The sequence below is a fragment of the Bos indicus x Bos taurus genome, unplaced genomic scaffold (assembly GCF_003369695.1).
Source record: "Bos indicus x Bos taurus breed Angus x Brahman F1 hybrid unplaced genomic scaffold, Bos_hybrid_MaternalHap_v2.0 tig00011889_arrow_arrow_obj, whole genome shotgun sequence".
Lineage (NCBI taxonomy): Eukaryota > Metazoa > Chordata > Mammalia > Artiodactyla > Bovidae > Bos > Bos indicus x Bos taurus.
This window is the reverse complement of record NW_020867982.1, coordinates 8,960-28,039: the sequence shown is the minus strand read 5'-3', so window position 1 is coordinate 28,039 and position 19,080 is coordinate 8,960. Positions and strand designations below refer to the sequence as shown.

At 55.3% G+C, this 19,080-nt stretch overlaps 2 protein-coding genes and 2 pseudogenes across 2 annotated transcripts; 2 read left to right on the top strand and 2 right to left on the bottom strand.

The window, feature by feature from the left end:
• Positions 1-960: 960 nt before the first annotated feature.
• Positions 961-2,670, bottom strand: LOC113889377 (melanoma-associated antigen 10-like). Its single transcript, XM_027536052.1, has 2 exons — positions 2,581-2,670; positions 961-2,224 (listed from the first exon to the last, which is right to left on the bottom strand). The coding sequence occupies exon 2, from the start codon at positions 2,202-2,204 to the stop codon at positions 1,410-1,412; it is 795 nt and encodes a 264-aa protein (XP_027391853.1). The 5' UTR covers positions 2,205-2,224; positions 2,581-2,670; the 3' UTR covers positions 961-1,409.
• Positions 2,671-6,075: 3,405 nt separating this feature from the next.
• On the top strand, positions 6,076-6,838 carry LOC113889378 (annotated as a pseudogene).
• Positions 6,839-12,598: 5,760 nt separating this feature from the next.
• LOC113889376 (melanoma-associated antigen 10-like) lies at positions 12,599-14,310 on the bottom strand. Its single transcript, XM_027536051.1, has 2 exons — positions 14,221-14,310; positions 12,599-13,864 (listed from the first exon to the last, which is right to left on the bottom strand). The coding sequence occupies exon 2, from the start codon at positions 13,842-13,844 to the stop codon at positions 13,050-13,052; it is 795 nt and encodes a 264-aa protein (XP_027391852.1). The 5' UTR covers positions 13,845-13,864; positions 14,221-14,310; the 3' UTR covers positions 12,599-13,049.
• A 3,408-nt stretch (positions 14,311-17,718) lies between these two features.
• LOC113889375 lies at positions 17,719-18,481 on the top strand (annotated as a pseudogene).
• The last annotated feature ends 599 nt before the right edge of the window (positions 18,482-19,080 follow it).

Here is a 19,080-nt window from a genome sequence, read left to right as displayed (position 1 = left end):
AAAAAAACCGTCAAAATCGCTGCTCTGTGTGTTTTCCTCTTAGGGGTTATATTATTCAACCTGGGTGTATGCATGTGTTTGAGGGGTGCGGAGCAGTGTCTTTCCCAGCTGGGAATCAAAGTTCCCAGGATCCAGTCACCCAGCAGGATTTCTCCACTTGGCAGCTTCTCTTCACTCATTTCATCCCTCTGAAATCTAGAGCATGTGCACAAGTGGCCAAAATAAAGTCCAGATGACCAAATAAATGGTCATTTCAATATACTTGGTAATCCGCTTTCCCAGGACAGAGAGTAGAGGGCCAGCCCAGGGACTGCTGGGCCATACTTCAAAGCAACATTTGCTCTTCTCCAGGATTCCAAGCAGATGGTGGGCAGTGGTAGAAAACACGTCCTTTTCCCCTGTGGTCAACACCAATGCAACAACAGTCAGGACCCCTTCTTTCCTGCCCGAGAAAGAGATCTCTCTGTGTTTTATCCAAGATGCAAAAGGATACCTCACAGCGATGATCTGTTTCAGACTTTCCCGTCACCCCCAAGACACACTGCCTGCAAGTCTGAGGGATGCCACCACGCAGCCTCATCACGATCACCTCCCACAGAAGGAACCCAGCTTCCCAAAGCCCCCAGAACGCCCTGGCTCAGACACTGACATTCCAGCATTCCTCTAGGAGCCTGACCGCCCCGCCCTGTGTTGCCTGGTTTAGTGTGACTAGGGGACTTCTCTCCACCTTCTTCGTGTGACTACGGCTCCTAGATCATCGCTCATGGTGTGGGGGGTGTCCGGCTTCTCCTAGTGTCCCCACTGCTAACCCAGCCTTTCATGGAGCAGTGGCTCCATAAAGGTCTTCAGAATACACAAGCCAGTGAGCGGGGGGCTCAATTCATTATCTGCTGATTCCTTAAATAACCCAGGCAAATCCAAATGAACAAGAGATTATTTAGTTTTTGAAAATGACACACAAGAAGGACAGAACCATGAATTCACTACAATTACTTTTATCATCTCTTCCATCATCAATATTACTGCTAAGCAAGCTCACTTTTCCACAACAGTTCTAATTCCAATTCCATTGCATCCTGTTCAGGACCACAAAATACAATGGAAGAGTTTCCGATCTCTTTTACGAAACAGCAAAACTCTTGCTCACGAACTGGGTAAGCACAAACGCACTGTGATCAGCATCATTCATGAAGCTAAGACACTGAAGTCTATTTAGCCTTCTATGAAAACAATCAAAGTTTGAAAATTTTCTAAGGAGAACTGGTGAATCTCCACGTCATCGTACAGAACAGGAATGCAAAGAAGCTGATACACTGGTTCCCCAAACTGCCCCAGGCCCTCACTTCTGAGAAGGCTGACCGCTCCCTCTTCAATCTCAGAGCCAAGGATCACCTGGATGCTGCTCTGGCTCAGGCCACCTCATCCTCCTCCCTTGCAGCCTCTGCAGACTGCAGTGGGAAGGTCCTCAAAGCCCTTTGTTTGACCCTGAGCAGAAATGCCATGACTTCCCACTTGCTGGTCTCCGCATAAGCCCGGGGACCCCACAGGAACTCATAGCGAGCAGGGTGGCTGTAAGGCACCTGCCGGTACTCCAGGTACCCCTCCTGCACCCACGCGTGGGTCAGAAGCGCCCTGGGCTCCCCAAAGATGCAGTGCACACTCCCGACACACACACCCAATCTGCTGAGTGCTCCCCAGACCTTCTCCTCAGGGGCACGGTCTCCATTCCGCATGATCAGGTTAAGGACCAGCACCAGGAGGCCAGCCTTGGGGATGCTCTGCCCACTGTTCAGCATTGCGTTGCAGGTGAGGCCCAGGATGGGGACCATGATGTAGATGTGCTCCCTGGGGTCCACCTCCTTCACTTCCACGCCAAAGACCAGCTGCAGGCACTGCGAGGCTTGGTTGAAGACCACCGGGAAGTATTCCTGGTTATCCCTGAGGACCTTATTCAGCATTTCCGCCTGGGAGGTCAGCTCCTTGGCTCGATACTTGAGGAGCAGGAACTTCATTAGGCTAGCTATCATCTCATTCAGCGCTTCCTGGGGCAAGGACTCCCCAGTGCCTAAGGAGGACACTGTGGGGGAGGAGGCCGAGGCGGATGCAGCCACCCCTGCCTCAGCCCCCAAGAGCTGCACATTCACCGGGCCCTGGGCCTCGCCAGGGTCCTGAAAATCTTCCTCGGGCTTGCTCAGTTCACTCATCTCGACCACGAGCGCGATACCTGGGATCAAACCACAGACAGGAGTCAGCCAGGGTGACAGATGGGGACCACAGGCCAGGCTGGGGGAGAGAGGGGCTGTGAATGGCCTCAGCTGAGCACCACACCCTGGGCGGACTGACACAGGCAACCTACAGGTCTCCTCTTGAGGGCTGGGTGCTCTCAGACCTCACAGGGGCAAGCCTCCAGGGCAGCCAGTCCCCTGGCTACCGGAAGGAGGAAGTGAGGTGGCTCCGCAGGGTGCAGTCAGCACAGTCCAAGATTTCCAAGGCTGACAAGGTGGGGGATTAGGCCCTTGTGGGGTCCCTTCTGTTCTGGGGTGGGGAGCCCCTGGTGCACACTCAGGGTACCCTCCTCACCTTGACCCCTGGTACTGCCTGGACCTCCTCTGCCCTCTGACCTCAGGACACCAGCTGCAGCCCTCTGCCTTCGCCTCCTGGTTCCTGCAGCTCCTGTGAGAAAAAGGGAGGGGGCAGCTCGGGGGTATCCTGTGGCACTGCCCTGAGCCTTCTGTGACAGTACGAGGGGTGGACTCTGTGAGGTCCCCCCAGTTGTGTGGCGGGAGGTCCCCTCAGGGCTCCCTTGTAGTGCTCACCTTGCCCCTGGCACGACCTGGTCCCTCCCCTCTGGGGACCTGCATGGAAATTCAGAACAAGATCCCAGCCTCCACAGAAAGCGCTGAGGGGCTCCACACGCTGCCGAACCTGCCCAGGGCTTCCTGTGGGTCCTAGGCTGGGGAGATGCTCGGTCATCAGCTCCTCCTCACGTCCTGCCTGGCCTCCCAGCACTGACCACAGGGGTGGGGGTCTGCTTAGTCCTCCCTCGGGTTTGGGGAGTTCAGCCTCTGCCGACCTGAAGCCTCTGCCCTCCGCCCAGAAAAAAACCTCACCTCCCGAGGTCCCTAAGCCAGAAGTCAAGAAACTGCTCACCCCACTCTAGGGCCTCCAAGAGTCCCCACAAGGGCTAGGATCCCTGCCTCCCTGTTGGGGTCTTTCCGCCTCAGTCCATCCTTGCATGCAGCCTGGCCCTCAGGCAGGACCGGAGACTGTCCCGTCCGCCATTTTGAGACCCCTCCGCTTTCACAAGATCCCCAGTCTCTCTGAGACCAGCATGTGAGAAAGGCAGACAGACAGAATGTGCTCCCAGGGCCGACTACAGGGGCGGGGATCTGTGGGGTTCCGTCGGTCCTCATGCAGGGTCCCCTCAGTCCTCCTTCAGGCACCTCACCTGCCTCCGGCCGGGACCTGGGATTCTCGCCTCTCCCCAGCTGAAGCCCCGCCCCTTATACCAGGGCCCCAGTCTCTCCAAGACCCGGATGTCAGGAAGTCAGACCATGCCTGCTGCGCTCATCCTACCCCCACAGTTGCCCTGGACTGACGGCAGAGATGAGCTTCTCTGAGGTGTCCTCTGATTGGAGTTCAGGGTCCTCTAGTTCCTCCTCAGGGTCCTCAACCTGACACCCCACCAGACCTGGGAATTGGACCACCTAAGGCTCCGCCCCATATGCAAGGTCCCCAGTCTGAGATCCGGACGTCAGGAAGTCAGGCCGCCTAACCAGGTCTCCAGTCTGAGATCAGGATATGAGGAAGTGAAACCCCGCACATTGGGCTCATCCTACCCCAGGGCCGCCAAGGACCGGCAGCAGCTACAAGCTTCTCTGAGGTCTCCTCCGATTGGGGTCCAGAGCCCGCTCAGTCCTCCCTCAGGGTCCTCAACTTGAAACTCTGGAGGAGCCGGGCTTCTTCCCTCTGCTCACCTGAGGCCACGCCCCCTTTCCCAGGTCCCCAGTTTCTCTGAGACCTGGATGTCAGGAAATGCAACATGTGCTCATCCACCCTCTGTGCTCCCTGAGCCTTGATGTGAGGGTCCCGCCTCTGGTCAACACAAAGGGCATCCCCAGATCTGTCAGGGCTCAAGATGTGGTCCCTGAGGGATGATGAAAGGCAACCCCACTGATCCCTGCCCCTGCTGTCAGCCCTGGGCCACCCTGGTGGTGGGATGAGCACTTGGCAGCCTGTTCTGACTTGCGCATCTGCGTCTCAGAGACATTAGGCAACTGTTAGAAACGGGGCAGGGCCTCAGATGGGCAGGCGGGAAGATCTTAGTTATTTTGAGGGTCAAGGTTGAGGACACTGAGGGAGGACTCAGGGGCTGCTGGACCGCAGAGCAGAGTGGCCCTGGAGGACACAGGGCAGACGAACCATGCTGTGTTTCCTGACATCCGGGTGTCAGAGAGACTGGGGACCTGGTATAGGGGGCTGACTTCCTGACATCCAGGTCTCAGAGAAACTGGGGTCCTGACATAAGGGATGGGGCATGAGTGGGGAGAGGAGAGAATCCAAAGTCCTACACAGAGACAATTGAGGTCCCTGAGGGACGACTGAAGGGACCCCAAGTGAAGACTCTAGGGACCCCAAGGTGAGACTGATGGAACCCCACAGATCTCAGCCCCTGTTATCGGCCCTGGGAGCCCTCGGGTGAGAAGAGCACACTTGGTCTGTCCTGTCTCCTGAGATCCGGGTCTGTGAGAGTAGGGACCTGGTGTGAGGAGCAGGACCTCTTCCCACCTTCCTGGTGGGGAGAGGACAGAGCCTAGGTCCACCAGAAGTCAAGTGAACACCCTGAGTGAGGACTGAGGGTAGTCAGATCTCAGACCAGAGGGAACCCTGGTAGTCCCCAGGCAGGACGACCTCATGCGCATTGCCTGACATCCCTGTCAGAGAGACAGGTGAAAGCAGCAGAGCCTCAGATTGCAGACAGGACACTTGCAGGTCTTGCCTGGAGTACAGGCTCCATGCGAGGAGGGACAGAGGCAGTTAGACCCCAACAGGGAGGGATCTTGGCCCTTGCAGGAGGGTCTTGGAGGGCCCAGAGCAGGGTGAGCAGTGGTGAGCAGTTTCTTGACATCTGGCCTAGGGACCTCGTGAGATGAGGTTTTTTCGGGTGGAGTGGCGGATGGCTTCAGTTAGCAGAGGCTGGACACACCAACCCTGATGGAGGACTAAGCAGACCCCCGCCCCTGCGGTCAGTGCTGGAGGGCAGGCAGGACGTGAGGAGGAGTTGAGGACCGAGCATCTCCCCAGCCTAGGACCCGCGGGATTCCCTGGGCAGGTGCAGCCTCATGTGGGGCCCCTCAGCACTTTTTTGTTCAGGCTAGTGGTCTTGTTCTGAGTTTCCTCGCAGGTCCCCAGAGGGTAGGGGCCAATTGTACCAGGGGAAGGTGAGCACTGCAAGAGAGCCCTGAGGGGACCTCCCACCACAACAAAACTGAGGGGACCCTCACAGAGTCCACTGCTCGTACCGTCAGAGAAGGCTCAGGGCTGTGCCACAGGATACCCCCAGCTGCCTCCTCCCTTTCTCTCACAGGAGCTCCAGGAACCAGGAGGCAAAAGCAGAGGTCTGAGGGCCATGTCCTGAAGTCAGAGAGCAGAGGTGGTCCAGGCAGTACCAGGAGTCAAGATGAGGAGGGTGCCCTGAGTGTGCACCAGGGGCTCCCCATCCAGAACAGAGGGGACCCCACAAGGGCCTAATCCCACTACCTTGTCAGTTTGTGGAAATCTTGGACTGTGCTGACTGCACCCTGGGGAGACACCTCACTTCCTTCTTCAGGTAGCCAGGGGACTGGATGCCCTGGAGGCTTGCCCCTGTGAAGTCTGAGAGCACCTTTCAAGAGGAGATGTGTAAGTGGCCTGTGGCCGTCCAGGCTGTGGTTTTCAGCTGAGGCTGTTCACAGCCCCTCTCTCCACCATCCAGGCCCGTGGTCCCCATATGTGCCCATCTCCCCCCCCCCCCACCCCCGCCTCACTCCTGCCTCAGGCTGTGGTTTGATCCCAGGCATCGCCCTCATGGTCGAGATGAGTGAGCTGAGCAAGCCCGAGGAAGAACTTAGGACCCAGGCCCAGGGCCCAGTGGAGGCTCAGCTCTTGGGGCCTGAGGCAGGGGAGACTGCATCTGCCCCCCCACCAGTCTCTTGCCCTTGCCCCGGTAGCTCTGAATGAGATGGTGGCCAACCTGATTAAGTTCCTGCTGCTCAAGTATCCAGCCAAGGAGCTGACCTCCCAGGTGAAAATGCTAAAGAAGGCCCTCAGGGATAACCAGGAGCACTTTCCGGCAGTCTTCAGCCAAGCCTCACAGTGCCTGCAGCTGGTCTGTGGTGTGGAGGTGAAGAAGGTGGAACCCAGGGAGCACATCTACATCATGGTCCCCACCATGGGCCTCACCTATGATGTGATGCTGAACAGTGGGCAGGGCCTGGCCCAGGGCCAGCCTCCTGGTGCTGGTCCTCAGCCTCATCATGTGGAATGCAGACCACGCCCCTGAGGAGAAGGTCTGGGGAGCACTCAGCAGGATGGGTGTGTGTGTCAAGAGTGAGCACTGCAACTTTGGGGAGCCCAGGGAGCTGCTTACCCACACGTGGGTGCAGGAGGGGTACCTGGCATACCGGCAGGTGCCTGACAGCCACCCTGCCCGCTCTGAGTTCCTGTGGGTTCCCCAGGCCTATGCGGAGACCAGCAAGTGGGAAGCCATGGCATTTCTGCTCAGGGTCAAACAAAGGGCTTTGAGGCCTTCCCACCCCTGTCTACAGAGGCTGCAAGGGAGGAGGACGAGGCGGCCTGAGCCAGAGCAGCATCCAGGTGATCCTTCCCTCTGTGATTGAGAGGGAGAGATTCAGCCTTCTCAGAAGTGCTGGCCCAGGCCAGTTGGGGAAACTGGTGTATAGCATCTTTGGGTTCCTGTTCTCTATGATGACATGGGGATTCATCTGTTTTCTTAGAGAACTTTCAAACTTTGATTATTTTCGTAGAAGGCTAAATAGACTTCAGTGTCTTAACTTAGTGAATGATGTTGATCACAGTGTGTTTGTACTTACCCAGTTCAAGAAACAAGAGCTTCACTGTTTTGTAAAAGAGACTGGAGGACTCTTCCATTGTGTTTTGTGGTCCTGAACAGGATGCAATGGAATTGGAATTGGAACTGTTGTGGAAAAGTGAGCCTACTTAGCAGTAATATTGATGCAGGAAGAATTAGATGATAAAAGTAATTGTAGTGAATTCATGGTTCTGTCCTTCTTGTGTGTCATTTTCTAAAACTAAATTATCTCTCTCTATTTGGATTTGCCTGGGTTATTTTAGGAAGTAGCAGATAATTAATTGAGCCCCCTGCTCACTGGCTCGTGTATTCCAAAGACCTTTATGGAGCCTCTGCTCTGTGAAATGCTGTGTTAGCAGTGGGGACACTAGGAGAAGCAGGACACCCCCACACCTAGAGTGACGGTCTAGGAGCTGCAGTCACATGAGGAAGGTGGAAAGACATCCCCTAGTCGCAATGAACAATGCAACCCAGGGCGGGGTGGTGGGGTTACAGGAGGAGTGTTGGGCTGTTGGTGCCTGAGCCAGGGTGGTTTGGAGCTTGGGAAAGCTGGGTTCCTTCTGTGGGAGGTGATTGTGATGAGGCTGGGTGGTGGCAGCCCTCAGACTTGCAGACAGTGTGTCTGGGGGGTGACGGGAAATTCTGAAATGGATCATTGCTGTGAGGTGTCCTTTTGCATCTTGGATAAAGTCCAGAGAGATCTCTTTCTTGGGCAGGAAGGAAGGGGCCCTGGCTCTTGTCACATTGCTGTTGATCACAGGGGCAAATGAGGTGTTTTCATACCCCATGCTGCTGCTAAGTCACCTCAGTCGTGTCCGACTCTGTGCGACCCCATAGACGGCAGCCCACCAGGCTCCCCCGTCCCTGGGATTCTCCAGGCAAGAACACTGGAGTGGGTTGCCATTTCCTTCTCCAATGCATGAAAGTGAAAAGTGAAAGTGAAGTCACTCAGTCGTGCCAACTCTTAGTAGACCCCATGGACTGCAGCCTACCCAGGCTCCTCCATCCATGGGATTTCCAGGCAAGAGTAACTGGAGTGGGGTGCATTGCCTTCTCCGTACTCCAAGACTAGGTAGGGTAAAATATCAGACAAATCCCAATCAAGGGACATTGTACAAAACATCTACTGAGTACTCCTCAAAACTGTCCATATCATCCAAAACAAAGAAATGTTAAAGCTATGGGAAGCCAAGGAGACATTACAACTAAATGTTAGGCTGGTTTCCTGGCCAGGATCCTGGAAGTGGTAAAAAAACCTATAGAAATCTGAGTAAAGTATGGGCTTTAGTTGATAATAAATAATGCATCAATACTTCCTCATTAATACTTCCTCAGTAATTCTCAGTAATAAATGTATCATAATTAATGTAAGATATTAGTAAGCGGGGAAACTGGGTGAGGGCATATGAAGAAGTCCACGATTTTCACAAATATTATTCAAATCTTAAAGGGTTACAATGGAAAGCTCAAAATTAAAGTCTATTGACAGTTTCCAAAATTAAAAAAAAAAAAAAGACACGAAACTTTGGAGAAAAGATGCTGAGTATGTTTAAAAAAGGGCAAAAAACCAATACAATATTGTAAAGTAAAAAAGAAAAAAAAAAGAAAAAGACACAATTTAAAAAAAAAAAAAAGGAAAAAGAAAGGAACCAAATGCAAGCACACAGAACCTGTAAGTCTGAAAACAACCCTTGCTAAATTATCTTCAGCTTTTCCTCTCCCTTAACCTCCAACCCCATAGAATATACTAACTGGGCCTCTTCCACCACAGAAACATCTCTGGATCCACTTTTTATCAAAGCCCACAAAAACACTACCCTGATCCAACCTCATGATGTTTTGCCTGGATATGGGAAGAGCCACCACCTGGAGGCCAGGGGTAGACCTGGAACCCTGTATTGCCCAAAATCCACTTTTAAGACGATTGCCAGTGTTATCTGCCACAGAAGAAGTCTGGCAAGTTCCAGCACGGGTCAGTGTCTTGCCAAAAGATAAAGAGTCCAGAGCAACCTTTAGCTGTGCATACTGAGAGTGGTGCTCAGTCGCACAGCCATACCCGACTCTTTGCGACCCATGGAATGCAGTCCCCCGGGTTCCTCTGTCCGTGGGATTCCCAGGCAAGAATACTTGAGTGGACTGCCATTTCCTCCTCTAGAGTACCTTCCCACCAGGGATCAAACTTGCGTCTCCCCACATTGCAGGCGGATTCTTTAACAGAGCCCCAGGGAAGCCATGAGGAAACACAGGGCCTTCTCAGAAGAGCAGAACATTCACTGAGAACTCCTTAAGCCAGGGGAGGCGCCTGTCCAATCGCTGATGCCTGGGCAAGATCAAGCTTGGGAAAGGGTGGTGTGTTCCACACAGAGGCTGTTGCAGAAGATGCTGGATCCTGGAATTGACCTCCAGAAAAGTCGGTGGGGGACAGGGGCAGTTTGGGCCTCTAGCACCAAAGGCCTGAGGTTCTTATGTACCCAGAGCAAGAACCCCACCCACCTAACAGTCATATCCATAAGGGGCTGAGGAGTACCTGTTATGAGAGCTGTCACGTATCCCATCCTGGAGTGAAACCTGGGGCTGTGGTCCTGGCCTTGGCCCCAGAGCACGGATGTCCTCATGGAGGCCGGGGTGGCAGCTCACCTGCAGCAGCATCTGCTCCCCCCCTCCCTCTCCTGGCAGTCCGGGCAAGTCAGATGGGATCCCAGGGCCTTGCTGCTTCCACCTCTCTGGGGGCAGCCGACCCTCTGCACAGCCTGCACCCCTGGGAGGCCAGATTCCTCTCCTCCCTGGTTCCTTTCCAAATCCTCATTGGAGTCTGGTGGCCTCTGGCACCTAGGAGAGCGTCCTGGGTACGATCCCTGCCATCTGCTAGAGCCTGTCCTCTGCTCAAACAGCCCGATCTGGCTCCTAGCTGTCTCCACGGGTGGCTGACCAGACACCCCCTCTGCCTCTCTTACTCAGGCTCAAAAGCCATGACCTACAGTCACATCAAAGACCCCTGAAGTTTACTCCAAACACGTGGGATTCCACAGGGAATGGTCTGATACACCTCAAGATTATATAGATGTGCCCCGCACATCCAGGCAATGATTACTACTGACCCACCATGAGGAGACTCGCCCAGGGCTGCGTCAAGTCCTGCGGGTTCGAGATGAAGCACCGTGGAAGGCGATGCTGCCCTGGGACTTCCAGATAAAGATACACACATGAGGTCATCAGGACCAGGGCCTAAGCGTTCTCAGTGGGGGAGGGTGGGGGAGGGGGGCAGCAGACAAAACCCAAGGCCAGGTTCTGAGGGAGAGGGGCACTGTGGGCAGCAGGGGTGGGAGGCCTCATGACTGGGGCCCATGGGGAGTATGCTCCCAACCCCAACAGAGACCTTTGGCAGCTGGCTGCTGTCCTCCTGATGGGAGACCGGGCAGAGCCCCGAAGGGGCTTTCAGTGCCTCTCACCGGGGGTGGTGGCAGGCTGTGGGTGGGGGTGGGTGGAATTCCTTCAGCCAGCTCCCTGTGGGCCAGCCTCTCTCAAGGATCAGAAGTGCAGGACTTTAGTCTCTGGGAGAGAAGCCTCACTCAGAGTTGTCTATGTCTGTGTGTTGTCCTGACTTGATGATTAACTCCCAGGCACCCGTGTCCCTTCAAAACAAATGGTCGTGACAAAAAAAAAAAAATGCTTCTTTTCCAAATTCACTGGTCACGGGTCATCACATGACCCTTCCAAAGTGAAGAGGCCTTGGCAGGGCCGTGTCCCCATGTGTGCATGGAGAGAGGAAGACAAGAAGTGACTGAACACCTGCTGCTGCTGCTGCTGCTAAGTCGCTTCAGTCGTGTCCGACTCTGCGCCACCCCACAGACAGCAGCCCACCAGGCTCCCCCGTCCCTGGGATTCTCCAGGCAAGACACTGGAGTGGGTTGCCATTTCCTTCTCCAATGCATGCAAGTGAAAAGTGAAAGTGAAGTTGCTCAGTCATGTCCGACTCGTAGCGACCCCATGGACTGCAGCCTACCAGGCTCCTCCATCCATGGGATTTTCCAGGCAAGAGTACTGGAGTGGGGTGCCATTGCCTTCCCCAACTGAATGCCTGACAGCTCTCCAATTCCACACTGCCTAGCAGATGCTCAACAAAGAGCAGCGGTTAGAACTTATAATGACACAATCTCCTTTGTTTTGGGGAAGAGAGTCTGAGCAGGTCACACGGGTCTTGAAATTCTCAACCATTTCCAAGTGTCCACTGACTATGTGGCAGATGCCACGTACGCGGCAGAATCACATCTGTTTCCCGTTGTTCTCTGGCACTCAGCAGGGAGAGCGGCCCCTTCAGCCCCCTGCACCCACCCGCACACCGCACTGCAGTAACCTCACCACCTCCTTAGGCCCGGAACTCGCTCCTGTCATTTGATGCCAGGCACAGCCTTAACCTGTTGAGTCTCTGCTGCCTCCACACTTCTGAACCTGCCTGAAGCCACGGACACTGGTGGATGTTGCATCTTTTCTGGCTAGTACGTATCTCTTTTGTCATTTGGATCTCAGACTCTGAGTCTAAGATAAATAAAAAAAAACCGTCAAAATCGCTGCTCTGTGTGTTTTCCTCTTAGGGGTTATATTATTCAACCTGGGTGTATGCATGTGTTTGAGGGGTGCGGAGCAGTGTCTTTCCCAGCTGGGAATCAAAGTTCCCAGGATCCAGTCACCCAGCAGGATTTCTCCACTTGGCAGCTTCTCTTCACTCATTTCATCCCTCTGAAATCTAGAGCATGTGCACAAGTGGCCAAAATAAAGTCCAGATGACCAAATAAATGGTCATTTCAATATACTTGGTAATCCGCTTTCCCAGGACAGAGAGTAGAGGGCCAGCCCAGGGACTGCTGGGCCATACTTCAAAAGCAACATTTGCTCTTCTCCAGGATTCCAAGCAGATGGTGGGGCAGTGGTAGAAAACACGTCCTTTCCCCTGTGGTCAACACCAATGCAACAACAGTCAGGACCCCTTCTTTCCTGCCCGAGAAAGAGATCTCTCTGTGTTTTATCCAAGATGCAAAAGGATACCTCACAGCGATGATCTGTTTCAGACTTTCCCGTCACCCCCAAGACACACTGCCCTGCAAGTCTGAGGGATGCCACCACGCAGCCTCATCACGATCACCTCCCACAGAAGGAACCAGCTTCCCAAAGCCCCCAGAACGCCCTGGCTCAGACACTGACATTCCAGCATTCCTCTAGGAGCCTGACCGCCCCGCCCTGTGTTGCCTGGTTTAGTGTGACTAGGGGACTTCTCTCCACCTTCTTCGTGTGACTACGGCTCCTAGATCATCGCTCATGGTGTGGGGGGTGTCCGGCTTCTCCTAGTGTCCCCACTGCTAACCCAGCCTTTTCATGGAGCAGTGGCTCCATAAAGGTCTTCAGAATACACAAGCCAGTGAGCGGGGGCTCAATTCATTATCTGCTGATTCCTTAAATAACCCAGGCAAATCCAAATGAACAAGAGATTATTTAGTTTTTGAAAATGACACACAAGAAGGACAGAACCATGAATTCACTACAATTACTTTTATCATCTCTTCCATCATCAATATTACTGCTAAGCAAGCTCACTTTTCCACAACAGTTCTAATTCCAATTCCATTGCATCCTGTTCAGGACCACAAAATACAATGGAAGAGTTTCCGATCTCTTTTACGAAACAGCAAAACTCTTGCTCACGAACTGGGTAAGCACAAACGCACTGTGATCAGCATCATTCATGAAGCTAAGACACTGAAGTCTATTTAGCCTTCTATGAAAACAATCAAAGTTTGAAAATTTTCTAAGGAGAACTGGTGAATCTCCACGTCATCGTACAGAACAGGAATGCAAAGAAGCTGATACACTGGTTCCCCAAACTGCCCCAGGCCCTCACTTCTGAGAAGGCTGACCGCTCCCTCTTCAATCTCAGAGCCAAGGATCACCTGGATGCTGCTCTGGCTCAGGCCACCTCATCCTCCTCCCTTGCAGCCTCTGCAGACTGCAGTGGGAAGGTCCTCAAAGCCCTTTGTTTGACCCTGAGCAGAAATGCCATGACTTCCCACTTGCTGGTCTCCGCATAAGCCCGGGGACCCCACAGGAACTCATAGCGAGCAGGGTGGCTGTAAGGCACCTGCCGGTACTCCAGGTACCCCTCCTGCACCCACGCGTGGGTCAGAAGCGCCCTGGGCTCCCCAAAGATGCAGTGCACACTCCCGACACACACACCCAATCTGCTGAGTGCTCCCCAGACCTTCTCCTCAGGGGCACGGTCTCCATTCCGCATGATCAGGTTAAGGACCAGCACCAGGAGGCCAGCCTTGGGGATGCTCTGCCCACTGTTCAGCATTGCGTTGCAGGTGAGGCCCAGGATGGGGACCATGATGTAGATGTGCTCCCTGGGGTCCACCTCCTTCACTTCCACGCCAAAGACCAGCTGCAGGCACTGCGAGGCTTGGTTGAAGACCACCGGGAAGTATTCCTGGTTATCCCTGAGGACCTTATTCAGCATTTCCGCCTGGGAGGTCAGCTCCTTGGCTCGATACTTGAGGAGCAGGAACTTCATTAGGCTAGCTATCATCTCATTCAGCGCTTCCTGGGGCAAGGACTCCCCAGTGCCTAAGGAGGACACTGTGGGGGAGGAGGCCGAGGCGGATGCAGCCACCCCTGCCTCAGCCCCCAAGAGCTGCACATTCACCGGGCCCTGGGCCTCGCCAGGGTCCTGAAAATCTTCCTCGGGCTTGCTCAGTTCACTCATCTCGACCACGAGCGCGATACCTGGGATCAAACCACAGACAGGAGTCAGCCAGGGTGACAGATGGGGACCACAGGCCAGGCTGGGGGAGAGAGGGGCTGTGAATGGCCTCAGCTGAGCACCACACCCTGGGCGGACTGACACAGGCAACCTACAGGTCTCCTCTTGAGGGCTGGGTGCTCTCAGACCTCACAGGGGCAAGCCTCCAGGGCAGCCAGTCCCCTGGCTACCGGAAGGAGGAAGTGAGGTGGCTCCGCAGGGTGCAGTCAGCACAGTCCAAGATTTCCAAGGCTGACAAGGTGGGGGATTAGGCCCTTGTGGGGTCCCTTCTGTTCTGGGGTGGGGAGCCCCTGGTGCACACTCAGGGTACCCTCCTCACCTTGACCCCTGGTACTGCCTGGACCTCCTCTGCCCTCTGACCTCAGGACACCAGCTGCAGCCCTCTGCCTTCGCCTCCTGGTTCCTGCAGCTCCTGTGAGAAAAAGGGAGGGGGCAGCTCGGGGGTATCCTGTGGCACTGCCCTGAGCCTTCTGTGACAGTACGAGGGGTGGACTCTGTGAGGTCCCCCCAGTTGTGTGGCGGGAGGTCCCCTCAGGGCTCCCTTGTAGTGCTCACCTTGCCCCTGGCACGACCTGGTCCCTCCCCTCTGGGGACCTGCATGGAAATTCAGAACAAGATCCCAGCCTCCACAGAAAGCGCTGAGGGGCTCCACACGCTGCCGAACCTGCCCAGGGCTTCCTGTGGGTCCTAGGCTGGGGAGATGCTCGGTCATCAGCTCCTCCTCACGTCCTGCCTGGCCTCCCAGCACTGACCACAGGGGTGGGGGTCTGCTTAGTCCTCCCTCGGGTTTGGGGAGTTCAGCCTCTGCCGACCTGAAGCCTCTGCCCTCCGCCCAGAAAAAACCTCACCTCCCGAGGTCCCTAAGCCAGAAGTCAAGAAACTGCTCACCCCACTCTAGGGCCTCCAAGAGTCCCCACAAGGGCTAGGATCCCTGCCTCCCTGTTGGGGTCTTTCCGCCTCAGTCCATCCTTGCATGCAGCCTGGCCCTCAGGCAGGACCGGAGACTGTCCCGTCCGCCATTTTGAGACCCCTCCGCTTTCACAAGATCCCCAGTCTCTCTGAGACCAGCATGTGAGAAAGGCAGACAGACAGAATGTGCTCCCAGGGCCGACTACAGGGGCGGGGATCTGTGGGGTTCCGTCGGTCCTCATGCAGGGTCCCCTCAGTCCTCCTTCAGGCACCTCACCTGCCTCCGGCCGGGACCTGGGATTCTCGCCTCTCCCCAGCTGAAGCCCCGCCCCTTATACCAGGGCCCCAGTCTCTCCAAGACCCGGATGTCAGGAAGTCAGACCATGCCTGCTGCGCTCATCCTACCCCCACAGTTGCCCTGGACTGACGGCAGAGATGAGCTTCTCTGAGGTGTCCTCTGATTGGAGTTCAGGGTCCTCTAGTTCCTCCTCAGGGTCCTCAACCTGACACCCCACCAGACCTGGGAATTGGACCACCTAAGGCTCCGCCCCATATGCAAGGTCCCCAGTCTGAGATCCGGACGTCAGGAAGTCAGGCCGCCTAACCAGGTCTCCAGTCTGAGATCAGGATATGAGGAAGTGAAACCCCGCACATTGGGCTCATCCTACCCCAGGGCCGCCAAGGACCGGCAGCAGCTACAAGCTTCTCTGAGGTCTCCTCCGATTGGGGTCCAGAGCCCGCTCAGTCCTCCCTCAGGGTCCTCAACTTGAAACTCTGGAGGAGCCGGGCTTCTTCCCTCTGCTCACCTGAGGCCACGCCCCCTTTCCCAGGTCCCCAGTTTCTCTGAGACCTGGATGTCAGGAAATGCAACATGTGCTCATCCACCCTCTGTGCTCCCTGAGCCTTGATGTGAGGGTCCCGCCTCTGGTCAACACAAAGGGCATCCCCAGATCTGTCAGGGCTCAAGATGTGGTCCCTGAGGGATGATGAAAGGCAACCCCACTGATCCCTGCCCTGCTGTCAGCCCTGGGCCACCCTGGTGGTGGGATGAGCACTTGGCAGCCTGTTCTGACTTGCGCATCTGCGTCTCAGAGACATTAGGCAACTGTTAGACGGGGCAGGGCCTCAGATGGGCAGGCGGGAAGATCTTAGTTATTTTGAGGGTCAAGGTGAGGACACTGAGGGAGGACTCAGGGGCTGCTGGACCGCAGAGCAGAGTGGGCCCTGGGAGGACACAGGGCAGACGAACCATGCTGTGTTTCCTGACATCCGGGTGTCAGAGAGACTGGGGACCTGGTATAGGGGGCTGACTTCCTGACATCCAGGTCTCAGAGAAACTGGGGTCCTGACATAAGGGATGGGGCATGAGTGGGGAGAGGAGAGAATCCAAAGTCCTACACAGAGACAAGTTGAGGTCCCTGAGGGACGACTGAAGGGACCCCAAGTGAAGACTCTAGGGACCCCAAGGTGAGACTGATGGAACCCCACAGATCTCAGCCCCTGTTATCGGCCCTGGGAGCCCTCGGGGTGAGAAGAGCACACTTGGTCTGTCCTGTCTTCCTGAGATCCGGGTCTGTGAGAGTAGGGACCTGGTGTGAGGAGCAGGGACCTCTTCCCACCTTTCCTGGTGGGGAGAGGACAGAGCCTAGGTCCACCAGAAGTCAAGGTGAACACCCTGAGTGAGGACTGAGGGTAGTCAGATCTCAGACCAGAGGGAACCCTGGTAGTCCCCAGGCAGGACGACCTCATGCCGCATTGCCTGACATCCCTGTCAGAGAGACAGGTGAAAGCAGCAGAGCCTCCAGATTGCAGACAGGACACTTGCAGGTCTTGCCTGGAGTACAGGCTCCATGCGAGGAGGGACAGAGGCAGTTAGACCCCAACAGGGAGGGATCTTGGCCCTTGCAGGAGGGTCTTGGAGGGCCCAGAGCAGGGTGAGCAGGGTGAGCAGTTTCTTGACATCTGGCCTAGGGACCTCGTGAGATGAGGTTTTTCGGGTGGAGTGCGGATGGCTTCAGGTTAGCAGAGGCTGGACACACCAACCCTGATGGAGGACTAAGCAGACCCCCGCCCCTGCGGTCAGTGCTGGGAGGCCAGGCAGGACGTGAGGAGGAGTTGAGGACCGAGCATCTCCCCAGCCTAGGACCCGCGGGATTCCCTGGGCAGGTGCAGCCTCATGTGGGGCCCCTCAGCACTTTTTGTTCAGGCTAGGGTCTTGTTCTGAGTTTCCTCGCAGGTCCCCAGAGGGTAGGGGCCAGATTGTACCAGGGGAAAGGTGAGCACTGCAAGAGAGCCCTGAGGGGACCTCCCACCACACAAAACTGAGGGGACCTCACAGAGTCCACTGCTCGTACCGTCAGAGAAGGCTCAGGGCTGTGCCACAGGATACCCCCAGCTGCCTCCTCCCTTTCTCTCACAGGAGCTCCAGGAACCAGGAGGCAAAAGCAGAGGTCTGAGGGCCATGTCCTGAAGTCAGAGAGCAGAGGTGGTCCAGGCAGTACCAGGAGTCAAGATGAGGAGGGTGCCCTGAGTGTGCACCAGGGGCTCCCCATCCCAGAACAGAGGGGACCCCACAAGGGCCTAATCCCACTACCTTGTCAGTTGTGGAAATCTTGGACTGTGCTGACTGCACCCTGGGGAGACACCTCACTTCCTTCTTCAGGTAGCCAGGGGACTGGATGCCCTGGAGGCTTGCCCCTGTGAAGTCTGAGAGCACCTTTCAAGAGGAGATGTGTAAGTGGCCTGTGGCCGTCCAGGCTGTGGTTTTCAGCTGAGGCTGTTCACAGCCCCTCTCTCCACCATCCAGGCCCGTGGTCCCCATATGTGCCCATCTCCCCCCCCCCCCCACCCCCGCCTCACTCCTGCCTCAGGCTGTGGTTTGATCCCAGGCATCGCCCTCATGGTCGAGATGAGTGAGCTGAGCAAGCCCGAGGAAGAACTTAGGACCCAGGCCCAGGGCCCAGTGGAGGCTCAGCTCTTGGGGCCTGAGGCAGGGGAGACTGCATCTGCCCCCCCACCAGTCTCTGCCCTTGCCCCCGGTAGCTCTGAATGAGATGGTGGCCAACCTGATTAAGTTCCTGCTGCTCAAGTATCCAGCCAAGGAGCTGACCTCCCAGGTGAAAATGCTAAAGAAGGCCCTCAGGGATAACCAGGAGCACTTTCCGGCAGTCTTCAGCCAAGCCTCACAGTGCCTGCAGCTGGTCTGTGGTGTGGAGGTGAAGAAGGTGGAACCCAGGGAGCACATCTACATCATGGTCCCCACCATGGGCCTCACCTATGATGTGATGCTGAACAGTGGGCAGGGCCTGCCCAGGGCCAGCCTCCTGGTGCTGGTCCTCAGCCTCATCATGTGGAATGCAGACCACGCCCCTGAGGAGAAGGTCTGGGGAGCACTCAGCAGGATGGGTGTGTGTGTCAAGAGTGAGCACTGCAACTTTGGGGAGCCCAGGGAGCTGCTTACCCACACGTGGGTGCAGGAGGGGTACCTGGCATACCGGCAGGTGCCTGACAGCCACCCTGCCCGCTCTGAGTTCCTGTGGGTTCCCCAGGCCTATGCGGAGACCAGCAAGTGGGAAGCCATGGCATTTCTGCTCAGGGTCAAACAAAGGGCTTTGAGGGCCTTCCCACCCCTGTCTACAGAGGCTGCAAGGGAGGAGGACGAGGCGGCCTGAGCCAGAGCAGCATCCAGGTGATCCTTCCCTCTGTGATTGAAGAGGGAGAGATCAGCCTTCTCAGAAGTGCTGGCCCAGGCCAGTTGGGGAAACTGGTGTATAGCATCTTTGGGTTCCTGTTCTCTATGATGACATGGGGATTCATCTGTTTTCTTTAGAGAACTTTCAAACTTTGATTATTTTCGTAGAAGGCTAAATAGACTTCAGTGTCTTAACTTAGTGAATGATGTTGATCACAGTGTGTTTGTACTTACCCAGTTCAAGAACAAGAGCTTCACTGTTTTGTAAAAGAGACTGGAGACTCTTCCATTGTGTTTTGTGGTCCTGAACAGGATGCAATGGAATTGGAATTGGAACTGTTGTGGAAAAGTGAGCCTACTTAGCAGTAATATTGATGCAGGAAGAATTAGATGATAAAAGTAATTGTAGTGAATTCATGGTTCTGTCCTTCTTGTGTGTCATTTTCTAAAACTAAATTATCTCTCTCTATTTGGATTTGCCTGGGTTATTTTAGGAAGTAGCAGATAATTAATTGAGCCCCCTGCTCACTGGCTCGTGTATTCCAAAGACCTTTATGGAGCCTCTGCTCTGTGAAATGC

Coding starts and splice junctions, on each gene's coding strand:
- LOC113889376 (XM_027536051.1), bottom strand. CDS start 13,844: ATGAGTGAACTGAGCAAGCCCGAGGAAGATTTTCAGGACCCTGGCGAG.
- LOC113889377 (XM_027536052.1), bottom strand. CDS start 2,204: ATGAGTGAACTGAGCAAGCCCGAGGAAGATTTTCAGGACCCTGGCGAG.